Source organism: Ceratotherium simum, chromosome 2 (genome assembly GCF_057802395.1).
Source record: "Ceratotherium simum simum isolate JZ-2026a chromosome 2, ASM5780239v1, whole genome shotgun sequence".
In the NCBI taxonomy this organism is placed as follows: domain Eukaryota; kingdom Metazoa; phylum Chordata; class Mammalia; order Perissodactyla; family Rhinocerotidae; genus Ceratotherium; species Ceratotherium simum.
The window spans coordinates 3,815,149-3,838,359 of NC_141901.1; the positions used below are offsets into that span (position 1 = coordinate 3,815,149).

At 40.3% G+C, this 23,211-nt stretch overlaps 1 protein-coding gene and 1 long non-coding RNA gene across 2 annotated transcripts in view; one reads left to right on the forward strand and one right to left on the reverse strand.

Moving 5' to 3' along the window:
* Nucleotides 1–1,130: 1,130 nt before the first annotated feature.
* On the reverse strand, nucleotides 1,131–19,184 carry LOC147917723 (uncharacterized). Its single transcript, XR_015553798.1, has 3 exons — nucleotides 18,709–19,184; nucleotides 4,423–4,483; nucleotides 1,131–2,020 (listed from the first exon to the last, which is right to left on the reverse strand). It is a non-coding gene; the product is annotated as an uncharacterized LOC147917723 (long non-coding RNA).
* A 485-nt stretch (nucleotides 19,185–19,669) lies between these two features.
* The window catches only part of LOC147917724 (mitochondrial pyruvate carrier 2-like), a 28,080-nt gene continuing 24,538 nt past the window's right edge, over nucleotides 19,670–23,211 (forward strand). Inside the window, exon 1 of the mRNA XM_087437482.1 lies at nucleotides 19,670–19,973. Coding sequence (XP_087293608.1) covers nucleotides 19,865–19,973 — 109 coding nt within the window. The 5' untranslated portion in view covers nucleotides 19,670–19,864. The remainder of the gene's footprint in view (nucleotides 19,974–23,211) is intronic.

Here is a 23,211-nt window from a genome sequence, read left to right on the forward strand (position 1 = left end):
ATTCCAGGATTGCTGCCCGTGTGCGCTGGGTGTCTCTGTTCTTTCTGCCACATCACACGTGATGGATGCGGTTCCTGTGAGAGTCACTCCCCCAGGCGACCCTGCAGCTCTAACTCTTTCTCTCCCACTCGAGGAAGCATCAAGTTATGCAGGCCAGGAGCTCGTCATTAATCCACGGTAACTCATAACATTAATAAATCTCTGGACAATTCAATGCTATATTAGTAAGACGTTATTTGTGACACAGCTCTCAACAGATTGTCACCATATTGTCTTCCAAACTGCGGTGAAGGCCCCTGGGCATCTGCGTGTCTCCCACCTTCACACCCACACCCTTCACTTCACCCCCACCCAGCTCCTCAGGCACAGGGAGAAAACTGCAGTTCAGGCACCCAGCACGTTTATCTGAGTAAGGACGAGGTTAGGCTCTGTGTGGTGAGAGAGGCCACAGGGTGCAGTGGTTCAGGACAGGCTTTGGATCAAACAGCGCCAGCCCCAGCCCCGCCTCTCTGGGCCTCGTTAGCTGAGTGACCTTGGGCAAGTCATACACCCCTAAGCCTGACATCATCTTCTAAACATGGGCTAACTCGTAGTGCTATAGAGAGTAAGAAATGCGCAGTGCCTGGCACACACGAGTATTTAGCAGCTATTACTTATTACTATTATGTCACCTTCGGTCACCCCCACGCCACGGCAGGCTCCTTGTGGAGCTCTGTCTTGTTCATTCGTTTCCCTGTGCTCACAGTGCCTGGCACACGACGGTTCTCAACACAGGTTTGTGGAGCGGATAAAGCCATCCATCATCATCCAGTCATCATGTGCTGAGCACCTGCTAAGAGCCAGGTACTGTTCTTCACACCAAGGACGGAGCAGTGACCACAACAGCAGAGTCCTGGCCTCTGGGAGCCTATGTTCCCGTGGGGAAAAGAGACATGCACAGAGTTTGAGAGCGGGAGAAAACAGAGCAGGATTAAGGGGGTTAGGGGCTGCCAGGGGTGGGGGTGACGTTGCTCCTTGGTATATTGCAGACGGTCTCTCTGACAAAGTGACTTCTGAGAAAATTTTCTTCATAAATTTTCTTCCCATCTTAAGGAGTTGAAGAGTTTAACAAAAACTAAGAAAAGTACATATATATTTAAGACTTATTAACATTGTTTACTGAATTTCAACTTTTACAATACATAGACAATTACAGAATATAACAACTGCTACAGAATAAAGGGTAAATGTAATCAACATTGACAACATAAAAGCATGTACACCTGACAGAGGTGTGAACCAGAAAGAGAGGAAGGTGGAAGGAAGGGTGAAAGCATTCAACGTCTCTATCTTACAGAATGGGGACTCAAGGGATACTGTCTACACAAGACAGAAAAACAAAAGGATGTTGACGTATGTTGTTTAAAGTTAAAGTGACCAGTGGAGAGGCTGAGAACAGTAACACAGAAATTCTGAGAAGCCTAAATCTTAGAAAGTGAGAGTCGCAAAAATAACTTAAATCCTCCTCTATTACAGCAGGAAATCAATAGACAATGTCCAAAGTTAACAATTAAGAAAGACCACTATAAGAATATTATGTAGAGACATGAAAGAAATCACCAGAAGAGCTGAAACAAAAAAAGATTAAAAGAGGTTGCTTTTGGAGAATAAGAAAGGAATAATGGAGGGTGGGACACATCTATTACTTTTTATTATAACCCATTTTAACCACGTGCCTTTATTATTTTCATCCCTTTCCCCCCAAAATTATTTTAACTTTTAAAATAAGTAATATATACCTAAACTGTATTTACAGCATAATTATAATTCCGTAATTGTGGACAGGAAAAAGATAACCATTTGGGAGATAAGACTAAAGACACTTCTTCCCTCTTTGCTTAAGTTTTAAATGTTGGGTTCCTTAGAGTAAGGGCCTAGCCCCTCTTTTCACTTTGTAATTTCTTTCCATGTGATCTTTCTAGTTTCATGTTTTCAGTGAACAGCTGTAGCAGTGTTTTCCAACGTATGATCCATGGATCACCTAGATCAAAATCAGGAAGTGTTTGTTAGAATCAGATTTCCTTGGCCTTAAACACTTGAGGTTTGTTTTTATTTGTTTTAGTATTTCAATTTCTTAAAAAAAAACAAACAAACCTTAAAACTACACTGTTGAGGTAACCTGTAATGAAACAGGGTATCCCAATGTAACAGGAATAGTACATCTTTATGAATGTAAATGAATACACTTTGATTTTCAGTAATTGCTACCCCTTACTTGTCCACTGACTCTCAGAGGTATCAAAAACCAGCCTAGCAGATTCAGGCCACAGGGCTTGTTTGATAAAGATGTTTCTCAACCCTTCTGCCTTTGTCAACCATATTATAAGTCTTACATCCTAGGGGGAAAAAGGGAGGAAATAATATAAAAAGAGTAACATGACCTGATTTGTATGCATAATCTAGGATCTGTATGTTGCATGAATCAGTGGAATAATCAGGAGACCTAAGTGGAATGAAGGAGACCAAGTGAGAGGATAGTGCAGTAGTCCAGGCAAGAGAAGAAAATAGCTTAAATTAGGTGGTAGCACAGAGACAGAAGTGGATGGCTTCCAGATATATTCTGGAGGTAGACAAATAGATTAGATGTGGAAGTTAAAGGAAAGAGAGATCAAAGATAACAAAAATTTTCAGCTTAAATAGCTGGATGAATGATGTTGCTATTTACTGAAATGTAGAAGACTGAAGATGTAGGAGAGAAAATCAAGTATTTGTTTTAGCCACTTGAATCCTATATTTATCTTACCATCACTAAAAGTGAGACAATGAAACACTGTGTGCCTTTTTATGTGATATAATATGAAGCACATATTATTATCACCTGTAAATATTCCTGCCCAAAGTTGAATCTGAATCTAATAAAATCTCTAGAAGTAACCTCCACTTACACGAAATACTAAGAATATAGAAGTAAGTTAAATGATACCACAAGAAAACAAACCAACACCTAGAATATGGGACATTCTATAGGAAAACTGACTCGGTTTCTCTAACAAGTCAATGGCAGGGACAAAAAAAGGGAAGACTGCTCTAGATTAATAAAAATTTAAGAGGCATAGCAATCAAGGTATGGACTTTGCCTGGATCCTCTTTTGAGCAAACTATAAAAACCATTTTTAAACAATGAGGAAAATTTGATTATGAACTGTGTATTAGATGATACCAAAAATATCGTCAATCTTGTTAAATTACATAATGACATTTTGGTTACATAAGAAAGTGACCATTGCTTATAGGCTACACATAGGGGTGAAATGATATAATATCTAGGATTTGCTTTAAAATATTTCAGCAAGGAAAAAAAAGAAAAAGGAAATGGAAAAAGAAAATGTGCCAAAATCTTGATAACCGCTAAATCCAGGTGATAAGTATATGAAAAGCATGTTTGAAATTTTCACAATAAAAATTAAAAAGAAGGGGCCGGCCTGGTGGCGCAAGTGGTTAAGTGCATGCGCTCCACTGCGGCGGCCCGGGGTTCGCCGGTTAGGATCCCGGGTGGGCACCGACGCACTGCTTGGCAAGCCATGCTGTTGGTGGCGTCCCATATAAAGTAGAGGAAGATGGGCACGGATGTTAGCCCAGAGCCAGTCTTGCTCAGCAAAAAAAAAAAAAAAAAAAAAAAAAAAAAGAGGAGGATTGGCAGATGTTAGCACAGGGCTGATCTCCTCACAAAAAAAAAAAAAAAAAAAAAAATTAAAAAATTAAAAAGAAAAGGGCTCCGGTTTGCCCTGTTCAATTTGGGGTGCCTATTAGACATGCAACTGGGAATGTTAAGTAGAGAGTTGGACATATGAATCTGGAGTTCTGGGAAGAAGTGGAGAGGTGGAAGTCATATTTTTTTAGCCATGGAACTGGACAGGGTCACCTAGACCTGAGAAGAAAAGAAAAGAGGGTCAGAGGAGCCAGGACAGAGTCTCGGTACATCCAACATTTGAAGATCAACATGTGGGAGTCACCTAAGAAGAGAGAGAAGATGCAGTGAGTCAATGACAGAGAAAGAAAACCAAGAGAGTATGGTATTAGCAGAAACCGAGAGAAAAAATATTTCAGAAAAGAAGACGTACTCAACCAATGTCTAAAGTTTCTCAGAAGTGACCACTAGATTTGGTGACACGAAGATCACAAGTGACCTTCACAACAGCAGTATCAGTAGAGCAAAAGAGATGGAAGCCTTTTGATAACATTAGAAAACCCACTTGTACTTTAAAAAATCTCCCATATACTTTTCTAAATTCAAAATGTATTTTTATGTTTTAATGTAAAACTCTCTTTTCCCATTTTATTATAGTTGGTCACAATCTCTTCTGAGAGGATTAGGGCATTTCATCAAACATTTGAACACTTAGTATTAAAGTCCTTCACAGTTAAGAATTAATTATTACTTACACAGCCATCATGCACATTCAGGGTTGCTTCAAGTTTTAATCTTTGGATGAATTCCTTCTGCCTAAAAGAAAGAACTAAATAAATCATACAATTTATTACTGAGAAAAGGGTAACACTGAAGTTAAGATGCTAGGATCTGGCATGAGATAGATTCAAACTCTAATTTCAACTCCCCCATTTATAAGCTGAGTGATATTGGGCAAATTAACCTCCTCCTTAGTCCTCGTTATCACCTACCTATCTCATGTGGTTACTGTAAGGATTAAGCAATTCAAGGACAAAAGAGGCTTAGCACAGTGTTAGGACCACGGTAAACACTCAAATGTTCCCTTCATTCATCCATCCACTCAACAAATATATTAAGTACTTACTCCATTCCAGGCGGTGTTCTAGAAGCTAGGAATACAGTGGTCAAAAAAAAAAACAGGAAAAGATCCCTGCCCTCTAGTGAGGTTACTGAAAGACAATAAACAATGTGTCACTTGGTGAAAGTGCTACATGGAAAAATAAAGCAGAGAAAGGGGATAAGAGGGCTGGAAGTGGGAGACAGGGTTTTCAATTTTAAGCAGGCTGGCTAACGGTATTTTGTAAGATGCCACCTATTTTTAAACACGTGAATTTCAGAATGTTCAAATATTTTCTTTTTTTTTTTTTTGTGAGGAAGATCGGACCTGAGCTAACATCTACCAATCCTCTTCTTTTTGCTGAGGAAGACTGGCCCTGGGCTAACATCCGTGCCCATCTTCCTCCACTTTATACGGGACGCCACCACAGCATGGCCTGACAAGCGGTGCGTTGGTGCGTGCCCGGGATCTGAACTGCTGAACCACAGGCCGCCGCAGCGGAGCGCTCGCACTTAACTGCTTGTGCCACCAGGCCGGCCCCTCTTTTTTTTGTTTTTGTGGGCAAGATCAGCCCTGGGCTAACATCAGATGCCAATCCTCTCTTTTTTTTTTTTTTTTTTTGCTGAGGAAGACTGGCCCTGGGCTAACACCTGTGCCCATCTTCCTCCACTTTATATGGACGCCACCACAGCATGGCTTGACAAGCAGTGCGTCAGTGCACGCCCGGGATCCGAACTTATGAACCCCGGGCTGCCAAAGCGGAGCACACGCACTTAACTGCTGCACCACCAGGCCGGCCCCTTAAAATATTTTAAAGTCCATTTTACAATGACACGTGGCAGCAAAAAAAATGAAATCAGCCTAAATATCCATCAATAGCAGAACAGTTATAATACTGCGAAGATAGAATAAGTCCCTTCTTTGAAAAAGAGAAATATGTTTCCTTTCAAGAAATGAATCATCTCTACCAAAGATGAACCAAAAAGCTTCATGTTTATTCAAAAGCTGTAATGAAAGGAAGCTGAAAATATGACAAAGACCGATAATTAGCTACGTAATCAGGCTGATAAGATCCCAAATAAAATTAAATTTGACTATGCTCTCTGTATACTGTCACAAAGGACAGATTTCTCTATTATGTTTTCTTGCCCTTCAACGAAAAGAGCAAGATCTTCTTGAAGCCAAACTGTTTTCTTTCTTTCTGCTTGATTATAACTGGGAAGATGGCTAGGTAAAGGATGAACATATGGGTTAAAGAATTTTCTTTTCTTTTTTTGCGTGGGGGGAATGCTCTATGGTTCTTAAATATATTGGAATAAAACAACCTACAGAAATTCAATATTTTCATGAACTAGATTGTACTTTATATATTAACTTTTCAAATCTTATTTTTGGTTTTAGATGCTAACTGCAGTAGACCGATAAAAAATTTTTAAAAATCTTTTCCTCTGGGCCAGCAGCAGGCTTGGTAATCCTACTGAGTTATAAACTAAGAGTTAAGAAATAAAATATTCAAATTAACAACATGACAGCAATTAAAATTCATTAGAATACTAAAAAAAAAAGTACTAAAAACTTTTTTTTCCAAATTTTTAAAATCTGGGTTTGAAAACACAGCTCTAGCCATTTCTGTCTAGAGAAAATGGTGGTGGGACATGAGACAAAGTAAGTTCTAGCAAGAACTCTTATACATGAAACTTGTACATAAAAACATGCACTGAGACATGATAGTTAAATAGCTCCAGAATGATATTTTTGTACGTGACTTTGGAGATCAAACTGATTGTTTCGTCCACACATCCCATAAAATGTGCTTCTAGAACAAACTAGTGTAAACCTCCTCTACCCTTTTAGTAATTAAATGCACTACATCAAGAAATAGGAGGTGATAGCCACCAGAGAATAAGAACTGTAAATTAAAAAAATTGACCCCCTCAAATTAAAATAAAAATAAACTCATACCTGTTATCAAGAACTGTGAAGAGTCTGGCCTACCTGCAAGCTAACAAGTCACCTGCCACCATTTCCTGGATGCCGGCAGAAGAGACAAGACTCACAAGTCAGAGGCAAAGGATTTTACTACTCTAGTAGTATGAGCTTCAGGTTCACATGGGTTCCCTTTGTCCCCCAATTCCCATGGGGCAAGGCAGAGCAGCCTGGGTGAATACTGTACCTGCAGTGGGTTTGAATCACAGCTGGGGAACACTGAACTGAGGGAACCCAAATCTTGTATCAAGCAAACCTGCCTGACCTTTGTCCCAAAGGGAAACATTATCTTTATTACACAGGACAATAAATAAATCTGCCTTCCCCCCCAGAAGGAGATACTATATCTTTCAAGGCTGTTCCCTATATAAACATCCTCGAAAAGATAGTCCAGAACAAAGTAGCCAGGTGCCTCTGCTCACGAGATATGCAGAAATGCAAATAAGCCATGGAGAACTGTCTCCCAACAATTATACACTTGTTATGGGTGAATTTACTTATCGTAGTGGCTTCCTACTCTAGTCTTTCTTGCAACCCAAGCTGCTGCTTATAATTTCATCTCTACTTTGACATTCTATTCTACATTAATAGACTATAAGCTCCATAGAAAGAGGAACACTCTTTAGTTCACACTCAAGTGCCTAGAACTGGGCCTAGCACAAAGTAGGCACTCAACATATATTTGCTGAATCAGTGAATAAATGAATGGGATCATAATAGTCATTCTGTTCTATAATGTGTTTTCACTCAATAATACAGGGCGAACATCTTGCAGTGACAATAAATATAGAGCAGTTGCTCATTTTTAATGGCTAACTTATTTATTCACATACCTAACTCCCTTATTAGACTATGGGATGCTTGGGACAAGAAACGTTAGACTTAGGTTTAAATATCTAACTTGGAACATACCATACATATGCTGAGCAAAACTTAACCTCTCTCAGAGCTTCAGTTTTACGTTTTGTTTTGTTTTATTTTAAGTAAGAACCTTCTTTCTTTATTTATTTTTGTGTGTGTGAGGAAGATCAGCCCTGAGCTAACATCCATGCCAATCCTCTTGTTTTTGCTGAGGAAGACTGGCCCTGGGCTAACATCTGTGCCCATCTTCCTCCACGTTATATATGACGCCGCCACAGCATGGCCTGACAAGCGGTGCATCGGTGTGCGCCCGAGATCCAAACCCGGGCCACCAGCAGCGGAGCACGAGCACTTAACCGCTACGCCACAGGGCTGGCCTCTAGTTTTACGTTTATAAAAGTTTTACATTTGATGGGAACAACAGTGTCAATTTTATAGGTTAATTGTCAGGAGTAAATTAATTAGCATATGCAAAACTCATAGATGTGCCCGATAAACTGAAGACGCTTAACACTAGTTCTCTCCCTATGCATAAGTGGGACTGTTCTAAGACAATATTATCTAAAAAGAGAGAAAATGATTTTAAAAACAACTTCATTAAGGAGTTGAGGTAACTCGAGCTGGTTAAGGGAAAAGAATAAGGCTAACGATACCGAGAAGCAGAACTGGAAAAGCACTTGAACAAAATTTTTCACTTTACTTGACTCTATGGTCTCTTTGAGCTACTTCTCTTCAATGCCGAACTTCCCAGTCATCTATATCCGCTGCCTTCTCTAGCTCACTGCCAGCTCTTCCTTTTCCCGCATTGTTCCTTTTGCCCCCTCCTCTCCATTAGTTTTGTTTTCAGAAATCATGGTTATCAGTACATCCAACGATCTCTTTCAAGACACATTTTTTCATGACTTTACAGTATTATTTGTCACAGCTGACTGCTGTCTCCTTGAAATAATCTTCTTCTTTGGTTCTCACGGCATCTTACCAGTAACCAGAACTAAACTCCTCCAAGGACAGACAGAACATAGAACTGTTTCATCTGTGACAGAACACAGGACAAAGAAACGTCACCAAAGTGTGTAAGAACAAAACAGTGAAAATTCAAACAAATGCCTAAAGGCCAATTGTGGGCTAGAGAGACAGTTTAGAATCTCTGGGATCCTCGACACAAGCAGAGTCTGCATTCAGTCAGCAGCTCTTCTCCATGAGCTCCCACCAAGTACTCATAAGTAACACTGAAAACAGGGCAGGAGACTTGAGAGAGCCTCTGTCTGGCAGGACACAGGAATGAACCACCACTCACTTTTCAGGCCCATAACTGTCCCACCTTCCCATGGATCCTCCTTTAGCTTCTTGGAATACTTGGCCAATTGTTTGTTTAAGTCCCTGACAAAGGGTGCCAGCTTCTCCTATAGAACACCCACAATGATAAGACTGGAGACAATGAGGACTGACACAGTACCTTTGTTTTCATGGGTTCAAGCTTGTCCTTCCTACCCCCAATTTACAACCATCTTCCTTTCCCAACTGTCTGTCCTGACAGACAAGCCCCAGCATCAGATATGAAGAGAACAACCTTATAAAGACAGTTCAAATACCAGTAACCCATCTTTGTGTGTATGTATGTTTGTGTATCTCCTAGTGGTTCTGCTTCTCTGATTTAACCCATTTATGATAAATGCTCTCAGCAAACCAGGAATAGAGAGAAACTTCCTCAATCTGATAAAAAGTGCCTATAAAAACCCTACATCTTATATCATATTTAACGGTGAAAGACTGAACTCTCTCTTCTTAAAATCAGGAACATTACAAGGATGTAATGTAACTCTCACCATTATTATTAAACATATTACTGGCAGTTTTAGCCAATGCAATAATGCAAGAAAAAGAAAAGATGTACAGATTGGAAAGGAAGAAATAAAACAGTCCCTATCAGAAGGTGACATCATTTTCCATGTAGAAAATTCCCAGGAATATACCCAAAAAACACCTAGAACTAATAAGTGAGTTCAGAAGGGTCACAGAATACAAGATCAACAAATGCAAAACATCACTTTTTTTTTTTTGCTTGTTTTTTTTTTTTTGTGAGGAAGATCAGCCCTGAGCTAACATCCATGCCAATCTTCCTCTTTTTGCTGAGGAATACTGGCCCTGAGCTAACAATCTATTGCCAATCCTCCTCCCTTTTTTTTTCCTGCAAAGCCCCAGTAGATAGTTGTATGTCATAGTTGCACATCCTTCTAGTTGCTGTATGTGGGACGCCGCCTCAGCATGGCCGGACAAGCAGTGTGTCAGTGCGCACCCGGATACGAACCCGGGCCGCCAGTAGCAGAGCGCGTGCATTTAACCACTAAGCCACGGGGCCGGCCCCCAAAATCACATTTTTATATACTAACAATTAACGTGTGGAAGGTGAACTTAAACACAATATCATTTATAATTGCTCCAAAATCAAATATTTAGATATATATATAGCAAACCATGGTGAGGATCTGTATCCTGATAATTACAGAATGCTGATGAAAGAAACCAAAGACCTAAATTAAAGGAATGACATACCAAATTTATGGATCGAAGACTCAACATAGTGAAGATGTCAGTTCTTCCCAAATTGATATATAAGTCCAAAGCAATTTCTATCAAAATCCCAGCAAGGTATTTTGGAGATATGGACAGGCTTATTCTACAACTCATATAGAAAGGCACAACTCCTAGAATAGCTAACACAATTTTGAAAAAGAAGAATTAAGGGGAAAAAAAAAATCACTCAACCTGACGTTAAAACTTACTATACAGCTACAGTAAACAAGACAGTGTGGTGTTTACAGAAGGAGAGAGACAGAGATCAATGAAAGAGAATAGAGAATACAGAATTCGATCCATACAAATACGCCCAACTGATTTTTAATAAAGGTGCAAAAGCAATTCAATGGAGCAAATACAGCCTTTTTAAGAAATGGGTGCTGGAGATCCATAGGCATAAAAATCAAATTCAAGCTAAACTGCACACCTTATACAAAAATTAACACAAAATGGACCCTCAACTTAAATGTAAAAATGTAAAACTATAAAACTTTAGGGAAAAAGCATAGAAGACAACCTTCAGGATGTGGGGATAGGTTAAGAGTTCTCAGACATGATACCAAAAGCATAATCCATAAGAGGAAAAATTCAGGGGCTGGCCTGGTGGCGTAGTGGTTAAGTTCACAAGCTCTGCTTCAGTGGCCCGGGGTTCGCAGGTTCAGGTCTTGGGCAGGACCTCTGTACCGCTCATCAAGCCATGCTGTGGCAGCATCCCACATACAAAACAGAGGAAGATGGGCACAGATGTTAGCTCAGGGCTAATCTTCCTCACCAAAAAAAAAAAAAAAAAAAAGAGGAAAAGTTGATGAATTGGACTCACCAAAGTTAAAAACCTTTACTCTGCCAAAGACTCTGTGAAGAAAATGAAAAGATAAGCTATAGACTGGAAGAAAATATTTGCAAACTGCATATCTGGCAAAAGACCAGTACCTAAACTATATAAATAAGTCTCAATACTCAACAGTAAAAAAAATACTAATAACCCAAATAGAAAATGAGCAAAAGACATGAAGAGACATTTCACTGAAAATACAAAGATGGCAAATAAGCACATGAAAGATGCTCAACATTAGCCATTAGGGAAATGTAAATTAAAACCATGAGATATCACGATATACTTATCAGAATGGCTAAAATAAAAAACAGTGATAACACCAAATGCTGGTGATGCAAAGAAACTGGATTAGCCATACACAGCTGATGGGAAGCCTACGGCAGTTTCCTACGAAATTAAACAACGTGCTTACCATACAGCCTAGTAACTGCAATTCTTGGACATATCCCAAAGAGATGAAAACTTATGTTCATATAAAAACCTATATATGAATGTTTGTAACAGTTTTATACTTAATGGTCAAAAACTAGAAATAGACATAATCTAAATATTTGTCAACAGGTGAATGGTTAAATAGTCATACATCCATATCATGAAATACTAATCAACAATAAAAAGGAATAAACTATTGCTATACACAACAACTTGGATGGATCTTAAGGAAATTAGGCCGAGGGAAAAAAGCCAATCTCAAAAGGTTACATGCTGTTCTTTATAATGTTACAGACACGTAATTTATATAACATTCTTGAAATGACAAAATTATCGAGATGGAGAACAGATCAGTGGTTGCCAGGGGTTAGCAGCAGGGAGGGAAAGATGTAGCTGTGACTACAAAAGCGTATCACAAAGAATCGTGATGGCACTGGCTATATCTTAAATGTGGTGGTAACCACATTAACCAATTAATAATGTTAACCAATTAAAATTAACATTAATCTATTAAAAGTAATTAAAATTAATCTCTTAAAACTGCCTGGAACTAAATACACACACACACAAATGAGTGCATGTAAAACTGGAGAAATCTCCATAAAGTTCATAGATTTACCTATGTCGATTTCCTGGTTGTGATATTATAATATAGTTGTATAAGATGTTATCATAGGGGGAACTGGTTGAAGGGTATATAGGATATCTTCGTATTATTTCTTACAACTGCATATGAATCTATAATTATCTCAAAATAAAAAGTTAAAGTACCAAAAAAACCCTTCCCACAAAGAAAACTCCAAGCTCAGATGGCTTCGAGGATGAAAACATCAAATGTTTAAGGAAAAGATAACTTCATTCTACACAAACTCTTCAGAGAAAAAGAAGACGACATTCAACTCATTTATGAGGCCAGCATTATCCTGATACCCAAAAACAGGCAAAAATATAACAAGAAAACTATGGGTTAATATCCTTTATGAACACAGATACAAAATTCTTACCAAAATTGAAGCCAGCAATATCTAAAAGATAATTTACCATAAGCAAGTAGGATTTAGCCCAGGAATTGAAATGTTGGCTCAACGTTCAAAAATCAATCAATAGGTTAATATACCATATTAACAGAATCAATGAAAGGCAAATCATATAATCAAATCAATAGATGCAGGGAAAAACCTTAAAAAAATTCAACAGCTAGTCATGATAAACATTCTCAGCAATCTAAGAATAGAATGGAATTTCTTCAATCGGATAAAGGGCATCTACAAAAATCCTATAGCCAACAACAAATTTGATAGTGAAAGATTGAATGTTTCCTGTCTAAGATAAGGAATGAGGCAAGGATGTCCACTCTCACTACTTCCATTCAAGATTCCACTAGAGTCCTGGCCAGTGCAACTAAGCAAGAAAACGGAAAGAAAAAGAATATAGGTGAAAAATGAAGAAATAAAACTCTCTTAATATGCAGTGACATAATCGTCTACATAAAATCCCCAAGAATCTGCAAAACAAAATTTTATAAGAACTAATGAGTAGGTTTAGTAAAGTTGCAGGATGTAAGGACAATCAAAAAAAAAAAAAATCAATCGTATTTCTATATACCCATGATGAACAACTTCATATTGAAATTAAAAAACAATACCATCTAAAATAGTACTAAAAACATTAAATATATAGGGATAAACATAACAAAATATGTTTAAGATTTGTACACTGAAAAATATATAACATTGCTGAGAGAAATGAAAGAATACCTAAATAAATGGAGAGAAAAACCACCATCATAGATTGAAAGATTCAATACCATAAAGACTACAGTTCTCCCTGAAATAATGTATAGCTTCAACACAATACCAATCAAAACCCCAGCAGAAACTAACAAGCTGATTCTAAAATTTATATGGAAATGGAAAGAACCCAGAACAGCCAAAATAATTTTGGAAAAAAGAACCAAGTTCAAAATATCACACTGGCTGATTTCAACACCCACTATAAAGACACAAAGTACTGGCATAAACATAGACACCTAGACCAATGGAACATGGTAGAGGAATTGACTTACATACAGTAAACTGATTTTCAACAAAGGGGAAAGGATAGTCTTCTCACAAATGGTTCTAAATCAACTGCACATTCATATACAAAGAAATGAAACTTGACCCTTACCTCACAGCATACATAAATATGACTCAAAATTGTTCACAGACCTAAATGTAAGAGCTAAAAACAGAAAACTTCTTGAAAAAATGATAGTAGAAAACTTTATGACCTTGGATTGGGTAATGATTCTTAAATAGGACACAAAAAGCATGAAATATAAAAGGTGCCATTAAGAAAAAGACAAGACAAGACACAAACTGGGAGAAAATATTCGCAAAATACATATCTGATTAAGGACTTGTATCAAGAATACATAAAGAATTCTTACAAGATTAAGAATGTAAATCTGAACATTTAACCAAAATATATGAATGGCAAATGAGTCATGAAAAGATACCCCAAATCATTAACCATTAGGATTAAATCAAATGCAAATTAAAACAATAATGTTATCATTATACCTACACACCTACTAGAAAGGCTAAAATTAGGAAGGCTCACAACGCCAAGTGCTGATGAGAATGTGGAACAACTGAATTCTCAAACACCGCTGGTGGGGATGCAGTACAGTACAATTATTTTGGAAAACAGTCTGGCAGTTTCTTATAAACACTTATCAGACAACTCAGCAATCCCATTGCAGGTATTTTCCAAGAAATGAGGATTTAAAAGTGTCCTACTCTAGTTATTTCTTCCAAGATATAAATAAAATGAAGTTTCATTATTTATATCTTCTTTATTAGCCACCAGCAGTGTTTAAAAAAATTTTTTTTTAAATCTGCTGCAAATACTTGGAAAATGTATCCACCCTTACATTGGAGTCAATGACATTCAATTACAATTATAAAAAACATACACCATCCAGTATAGTTTTGCAAACCTCAAGCCAAGACTCATTAGTGGATATTCTACCGGGTCAACACTAACATTTTTAACAACATGATACAGAACAGAAAATAGAATGTGCCCCACCTAGTAAAGCTAAATACCATTTGGAGAATCTTTTATTTTAGGTGTGTGTGTGTATCACAAGTTGCCATTTCAATGCATTTTTACCGTGTATCGTGGTCAAAACATTTGAAAAGCACTGACCTAAAACACACCTGTAATATAAATTCTATGCCACCAGAAGCTCCTATCGCTTCTAAGCACTTTCATCCTCTACCAGGGGGAATGAAATCCACAGCTGTCTGCAGCTGTTATGACTGGTAATATGCCTTTGGTGGCCTTATCTTTAGGAATTATCTGCATATTCTACCAAATATATCTGTCATATTTGATAGCCATTTTTCACTACTAAAATCAGACATGTTTCAACTTTCATTGAGATTGCAAGACTAAAGAAACAACATAGAAATATTCCACTAACTTTTCCCCCCGTAGCTAACAAGGAGGCAAAAGTCAGAATTTACTGACCCTCATGTATTGTAACTTGGCAACACATTATGAAGAACTTGGTAAGTCTGAATGCAGATGTATTCAGAATATACTAAAGAGTAATCTAAATGCAAAATTATCCATTTCACTACATATTGACTCTAATGATATTCAAAGGACATAGACTTCCTAATCCTCTGAGAAAAAGAGATTTCAGTCTCCACTATAAAGTTGTCACTGGCTGCTATAGTCTGAATGTTTTTATCGCTCAAAAATTCCTTTGCTGAAATCCTAACCCCCAAGGTGACAGTACAGGAGATGTGATCTTTGGGAGGAGATTAGCATTGGATTAGTAGTGCCCTTATAAAAGAGACCCTGGAGAGTTAGCTCCCCCTTTTGCCATGTGAGGTTACAGCGAAAAGACGGCTATGAAGCAGCAAGCAGGCCCTCACAAGACGCAGAACCTGACCGTGTGGGCACCGTGATCTCAGCCTTCCAACCTCCAAAATTGTGAGAAATAAATTTCTGTTGTTTAGAAGCCACCCAGTTTACGGTATTTTGTTATAGCAGCCCAAGCTGACCAAGACACTGCCTCATCACAATTTACACATTTTATGATAAACATTTTACACATTACAGCAAACAACTCCCTCAAAAAGTTTCTTTAAATTATTTTTTGTCAATTACTGTCTTTTAATTTAGAAGGGTTAGAAAGTGTAAATTCAAGTTGTAGGCAAGTCTGTCTAAAATGACAGAAATATCAATAGAAAGAGGAAATGTACAGAAATGATAGTTTTTTTATAAGCAATGTTTATCTTTATAAAACTGTATAAATATATACACAAATGAAATATATGTGGCTAATAAGTTATTATAATAATCACTAAATTCCAAAAGCGCTACTCTATAGCTAGAATACAGTACCTTGAGAAACTGAAACATTTAAACCTACAGGTGTCCCTGACTCTGGACTCTGACAATTACTCTTTAAAAAAATAAATCCTACACTGAAATTTAAATCAGACTCATAAAGATTACAATCCCTGGCCTAGCCTCTGAATCCGTGCTAGACCAAACAACACTCTATTGGTTCAGGGGAATCTTGTGAACGTGGGGACTATAAGTAAATATGTACATCTTTTTCTTCTAAATAACATATGATAAATTATTTATCTTCATTCCCACAATATAAAAAGATATTTTGTGAACTGTAATTTTCTTTGATGGGAGGAAAGGAGGTAATTAACCAAATTTAAATAAAATCACCTACGAAGCTTGAATACTACTATAGGAAAGACACGTTATGGTGAAATAATTTGAAATGTAAATGTTACAAGAAAAATCTGTCAATTCATTCTATCCCAATTTTATTGTTATTTAGCAGTAATTCATTATTAGAAATACAAATAATGGAAATAAATCCGAAAAATATTTAACCTACAAAATCGTGATAAACAAACAAAATGTTTAAATAGAAGTCTCAAAAAAAAAAAAGAATCTATTTACTTTCCAAAACCCTTGGACTTGGACTTTTTAAAAGGAAAGCTTTATAAGAGTACTTCAAAATATCATTTTTAAAAAATCTCATTAATTCAGGATTTTGCTGTGTCCTGAATACTAAATCAAGATTAGCACTGTGGTGTGGAAGAATGAAATTAATGGTGTAAAGAAAGTCTACGAAGGCCAAGAAATTACTGGACAAGCTATTTTCAAATACTTAGAAACCATTTTGAAAGGAAGCTGTTGCAAGAATGTGCTAATTATAAAGTACATATTATTAGCACATTTAATATATTATTTAAGATAAGGAACTCCCTGTATGTATATACATATATTTGAAAATCTATAATTTAGACTTTCTACTAAAGTCAGTAGACTCTCACTCTTCAATTCCCCTCTACCCAACACACAAACTCCACCCTCACTAGTGACTTAGAGTAGAAAGGGAAAAAGAAAATGTATGGTTTTGTTAGATTTTAATTGACTCTATCATAGATACAACTGAACTAACTGAACCAGAAGAAAACATTAATATATAAACCTATATATAAGTACTTAACTGTCCAACTAATTGAGATAAAGGACCAAATCATAAATTCATTCTCGCAGAACACAGTATTAAAGTGTGTTGTATTAAACTAAAATTTCTTTCTCAGGGAACAAACATTAAAAGAAATACTGCACATCTTTCTCGGTTACTGGCTTACAAAAAGCACTCTCTATTGATGTTTAATTTTAAAACGATTAATCACCACTCTAGGTACTCATCCTAGAACAAATGCACAAAAATCATGTACAAGGATGCTCACCGCAGTGCTGTTGGTAACAGGGACCGTCCATTTAAAGAGGAAAGGTTGAGTCAACTGCGGTACCTCATACTGTTAAATACTAAGCAACAGTTTAAGACTGAATATTCAGATCCTTTTTACCGCCATGGAAAGATCTCCAAGATGTAGTGTAGAAAAAGCAAGCCGCAAAACAGTGTTCACAAAATGACACCAATATGCAGGTCTCACACAAACACAAAACTACAGCCTTTCTATACGCACATATGTGCTTGTAAGAATGCAAAAGAAAGTCCGAAGAGTATTCAGGAAACGTTGTTACCTCTAAGGGTGTGTGTGTGAAATTGCAATGGGAGGGATCCCAGGGATTTTTGCTTCACTTTTACTGAGTTTTTACAAGGAGAATGTATTCCTCTTTCACTTGAGACACAAAAAAACAAGAATAAGAAAAAAATGCTTGCTAACTTCTCTCAAATAATTTACAAACCAGAACTGTCAGGTGTAATGAGATTTCATTTTCTTTTATTGACTTGAAGTCAAAACCAAATAACATCAACAAATACTTACCTAGCAAAAAGTGACAAAATTGGAAAGAAAAAAATTTTTAATGATGTTGTCTTCTCTTCAAATAAAAAACAATGAGAGATTAAAGAGTAAGGAAAAGATTGCACAGGAAGAAACAAAGCAGACCCTTACTAAACAGGCCCACCTTGAAGATACCGGGCTTTTGAGGCAGCTCAGGCGTGACCCAGAATTCTCACCAAACCACTTTACCCAAAACGAAACAAAGTGGAATACTGTTCCCTCAAGTATTGAAGGTTGTTTTTAGAAAGCTTAACTAAGAAACAGTAAATGCCAAGTGTGCTTCGCGGGGGTGGGAACAGGACCGTGAAACCCTACACCTCCTTACAGCGCTCAGAACCACGCCAACAGCGAGGCACCGGGGGCGCGGGGTGGGGCGAGCTCGGCCGACACTTGCAGGGTCTGGCTCGGCGCCGCAGGACAGTTGACGCCGAGTCCGCCCGGAGGTGAAGTCCCCGAGGGTGGTCAGCGCGTCGCCGCCCACACCTGACCCTCCAAGATGGAAGGGACGGGGGTCAACAAAAACTTAGGTCCTTCGGCGGAGCGAGGAGAGCGTTGGAGGCGAGCAGAAGCGCCCACTTCTGCTCCAAACGAAGCAGCTGCGGGGGGTTCGGCAGGTCTCCTCCCGAGTCCCACTCCAGAAGCGACCCCAACACCCCTCCTGACCAGGACTGTGTGCCCCGGTCCGGCCCCCGAGGAAATCCCAGCAAGGGCGGCGCCGGCCAGCAGGCGAAGGGGGTTGGCGGCGGGAGGACAGGGCGCAGGTCCGCCGGCCGAGGGCCACCCAGCACCTGTCCGGGCGCCCCCGCCGAGGGCCGTCCCGCCTCCCACACCCCCGCGGCGACGCCCCCTCCCCCACCTCTGGGCGGCGACCTCAGCGCCTCCGCCCCGGGGCCCCGCTCACCCAGGTAGCGGTTCCGCAGCCGGGACGGGTCCTCCAGCCCGAGGGACCTTTTCCTCACGTCCCACAACAGGTGTGGGCAGGAGCCACGCCGAGACATGGCTCTGCCCGGCCGGGGCGGGACGGCAGACCACCGCGTGGGGGAGGGGGAGGGGACACGCGGATCAACACCCGAGTGGCCCCGGCACCATCCGTGCGCCGGCCCTCGCGGGAGCAAGGGCTTAGACGGCGCCGCCTTCGCCCCCGAAGCCCGGCCGCGCCCGGGCCGGAGCTCGCCTCATACTCTCCTTCTCAGACTACCCAGAACATCCTGAGATCAGCAACAGTCCCCTCCCTCGGCCCCCCTCCCACAGGACGAGGAGGCGGAGGTGGCCGCGACTCCTCCCTCTCCTCTCCTCGTTCTCGGCACGCTCCCTGCCAAGCCTCTCTCGCGAGACGACGACCACCCCGGGGACTGATGCCGGCGCGCGCCACGGCGCCCTCACCCTAGAAAAGTGGGTTCAGGCCACTCTAGCCAAATCCTTAATTCTCTGCGGATGAATGAGGAATAGAGAGAGAAGAGGCTGAGATCTGAAGTCTGTCGCTCACGAGTCTCGTTCCAAAGGAAGCAAGAGTTGTGCGGCGTCATCTTTAGTTGGGGCACGGAAGGCCCGGAAAGCCCATTTTAACTGCGGGCCTCCTTGATCAAAGTGAAAGGGGATTACACCGGCGCAGCTTCACTTTCCCTTCTCCAACATGGCCTCGAGGGCAGGAAGGAGAAAGTGGAGCTTCGCGCTGGGCCCCGCCCGCGCCGCGGGGCGGGCCAATCGCCGTGGGCGGCTCCGCTGGCGCAGGCGCGCTGCCGGCAGGGCTCCGGGTGGACGGTGAGGCAATCCTGTCGCCACCTGTTGCCGTGACTCCTCTTCCGCGTCGGCGGCGGGAGGGCGGGAGGCGGGCCCGGGGCGGGCAGTCGCAGAGCCCCCGCCCCTCAGCCTTCGCTCACCCCGGTCCGTAGGTGGTTCGCTGGGGGCAGGCTGCGCCGCGGGGAGGGCACCGTCGGGGAGAGGAGGACGCGAGGCGCTGTGGCAGCGGAGGGTGACGAGCTGCCCTTCGTTGTCGGCCGGGGACGCGCACGCGGCCACTCTCCCACCCGGCCGCCCCCGATCGCGCGTCCGCAGAGATGTCGGCCGCCGGCGCCCGGGGCCTGCGGGCCACCTACCACCGGGTCCTCGATAAAGTGGAGCTCATGCTGCCTGAGAAATTGAGGCCGCTGTACAACCACCCGGCAGGTAATGGGCCCAGAATGGCGCCTACCGAGACGTTCCCCTCTCTCCCTCCAAGGTAGACCCTCAGAGGCCCGCTGACCGCCCTGCGGCTGGAGGCGTCGCCCACAGCCCCCACCCCTTCCCCGCGAGCGAATCCGCGCGCTCGCCCGTCCTCCCTGCTGCTCGCTTTCTCTCATCCAGCAGCTCATAAACCTGGGATTCAGCGCCCTTCGCGACCTTTGTCGCACCCCATCCCTTAGGCACGATTCAGCCCCGGGCCGGGCCTCTGGGTGTGATCTTCCCCGGGCCCCCGCGAAACCCTCCCTCTCTCCTCCTGCGCTCCACCGGGGGTGGGGTATGGGCGGCGCAGAGCTGTCTTGTCGCCCCGAGGGTCTGGAGTAAAGGTCATGCTTCTTCAGCTCCAGCTGGCAGAGGCAGGCGGATGCCTTCCCCGGGTTCAGAGTCAGTGTCCTTCCTCATCCCATAGGACTGGTGTCTTTAAGTCTGTCCTTCTTTATGAAATTACTGAACAGGCTCTCCCTGGACCTTTTCGTGTGGACAGACGTGGGTTTCATGCTGCTCTGCCGCTTTCTGTAGGTGTGACCTTGGGCAAAATCCTAAATCTCTTAGTTTCCGTAAAATGCGGTCGATGTGAGAATTAAAGATAGCATATGTGTTTGATTCTTCACAAATGCTCAGTAAATGTTAGCTCTCTCTTGTCCTGTTGGAGAACAACGTTCTTATGGTTGAAAAAAGTAATTCTTTAAGAAACTGAAAGATCCCAATTCCTCCAACTCTTTGTTTGAGATCCAGAATTCTGTTGTCTCTCCTGTGAAAAGGGCATAATAATACTTGCTTGGCAGGGAGGGAACTATTCTGAAGTCTCTTTCAAGCCTAAGACTTAGAAAACTAGAAAATGTGTTATAAATTGAAATATAGAAGTACAACCAAAAAAGTGGCCCTTTTTTTCCTCCGTAGTTAAATCTGTCTCTGCAGTTGGTGTCATTAGGCAAGTTGTCCATTTCCAGACGTATCTGACTACGAACAGCTCTCTGACGTCTGAACTGGTTACTAAATCTGATTTCCAGTTTAATAATGGCATGAACTGTATCTTGGGATTATACTTTAGGATGATATTATTTTCTACAGCATTATACCCATTATAAAGTTGATCTTTAAGGAGAGGTATTTGTTGACGAAGAGATTTATTTAGTTTATTTGCCTTTTAGTTCTTTCAACACCCAATTTTTTGGAATTGGGCTGTGTTCTGTGGCAAAGATTCTCGGGAGGGAGGGTTGGGCAATGCTTCTGTTCTAATCTTCGCTTTAGAGTCAACTGAATTCAGTGGAGTCAACTCTGACCCTCTGTGTTTGGGCTGTAGGATAAGGCGGGATACAGGAGGAGCAATTTTAGACTACTTTAATACAGGATTGGAGCGTAGTTTTATCGGGATCTTTTCTAAGGCCTTGGCTTTAACCACCTATAATCATTGCTTATACTTGATTCAACTTTCGGAATGAAGAGCAGTTACGTTTCATTTGTGGATTGTGCGTTTCGTCTGGATATTCTTGCATTAGTTCAGTTACTGTACCCCTTTCTCAGTGTAGTGGAAGAGGCATAGGCTTTGAAGCCAGACACACCAAGGTTTGAATCTTGGCTGTGTGACCTTGTCCTTAAATTCCTCAAGCCTTAGTTTCTAATCTGTAAAATGGAGATAATAATCATCACCGTTTAAGGATTATTGTGAAAATTAAATGATATGATGTCTGTAAAACGTGTAGCAGAGTGTTTGCGCTTAGACTGTTAACAAATGTTAGTTCCCTCCCGTCTAACCAATATGCAGGGTAAGAACCTATCCCTGCAAAATTATTTGTGATTGAAAAGTGGTAGGCACACCAATGTAGAAATGGAGAAGCATGAAAAATATAACTGTTGATTCATTGGTATTGAATAAAATCTGAGGAGACACTGATTATTGTTGCGAGTTATCCAGAGTGAATATTCAATAGAATTTTGCATACCATTTTGCATAATGGTATATTATTGAATCATCATTTAAACTTTAGACTAGATTCACGTGCTGGAGGTTTTGACAATGATATGCAAGGCTAGGATATTAACAGTCAGTTATCATATGTTGCTGATTCTAAATTTTGAGATTTAATTTTATCACTGACAAGTATGTCTAGACAAGTAACAAGAATATGTCTTTATATAGATATATATTCGAGTTAGAGTGTTGCATTATATATGTATTATATACTATAGTTAGACCTGTGGCCTTGATCATTCATTTACCTATGTGTTGTTCCTGGTGCATCATGATCTACCTCTGTAAAGTAAGAATAGAGTCCTAACCAAATGTGTGCCCCAGCAAGTTCAGTGCTCGTAAGTTATGACACTCTCCCCACCACCTCCTGACTATAAAAGTATGTGACTCCACACTAACCAGCTGCATAGCTATACTCTAGGTATTTGTCATAGAAATAACCTTGAAGTCATACCACCCAATGTTTTCTTAAAAGCTTAGTCAGAAAGAAAAAATCATTAGTGGAGGACTGTCATTCCTTTGTATTTAAGAGCTCCAAAATGGGGTGAATTGTCCAAGGGGTGCACAAAATGAAACACTGTAATGTGGGAAGAAAAGAAAAAACTATTAATGCTTACTATTATTTTCTCCTTTTAAAGTTTCCATTGTGTATATATCTTATAATATAAAAATATATTAGTACAGTTATAGATATGTGTATATATACACACAACTGAATTCCATGGTGTTAACATATGTGTGTGTGTGTGTATGTGTGTATGGAATATATAAACTATATACGTAGGGGATATGTGTTCAAATTTTTTTTACTGATAGGGGCATGTGTTCAAAAGAAGCTAGGAGATCGCAGCTCTAAAGAGTCTAAAAACTATCCTAGAAGGTGATCAAAAGGTATAAACTTCCAGCTATAAGATAAATAAGTTTGGGGGATGTAATGTACAACACGCTGTAATGTACAATACAACAATACTGTATTGTATATTTGAAAGCTGCTAAGAGAGTAGATCTGAAAAGTTCTCATGACAAAAGAATTGTAACTAGGTGAGGTGATGGATGTTAACTAAACTTACTGTAATAATCATTTAGCAGTATATACATGTATCAAATCATGTTGTACACCTTAAACTAATACAATGTTATATGTCAATTATATCTCAATAAAACTGGGGGAAAAAGAAAATAAAGTAAATAATAAAAATAAATAAATACCCT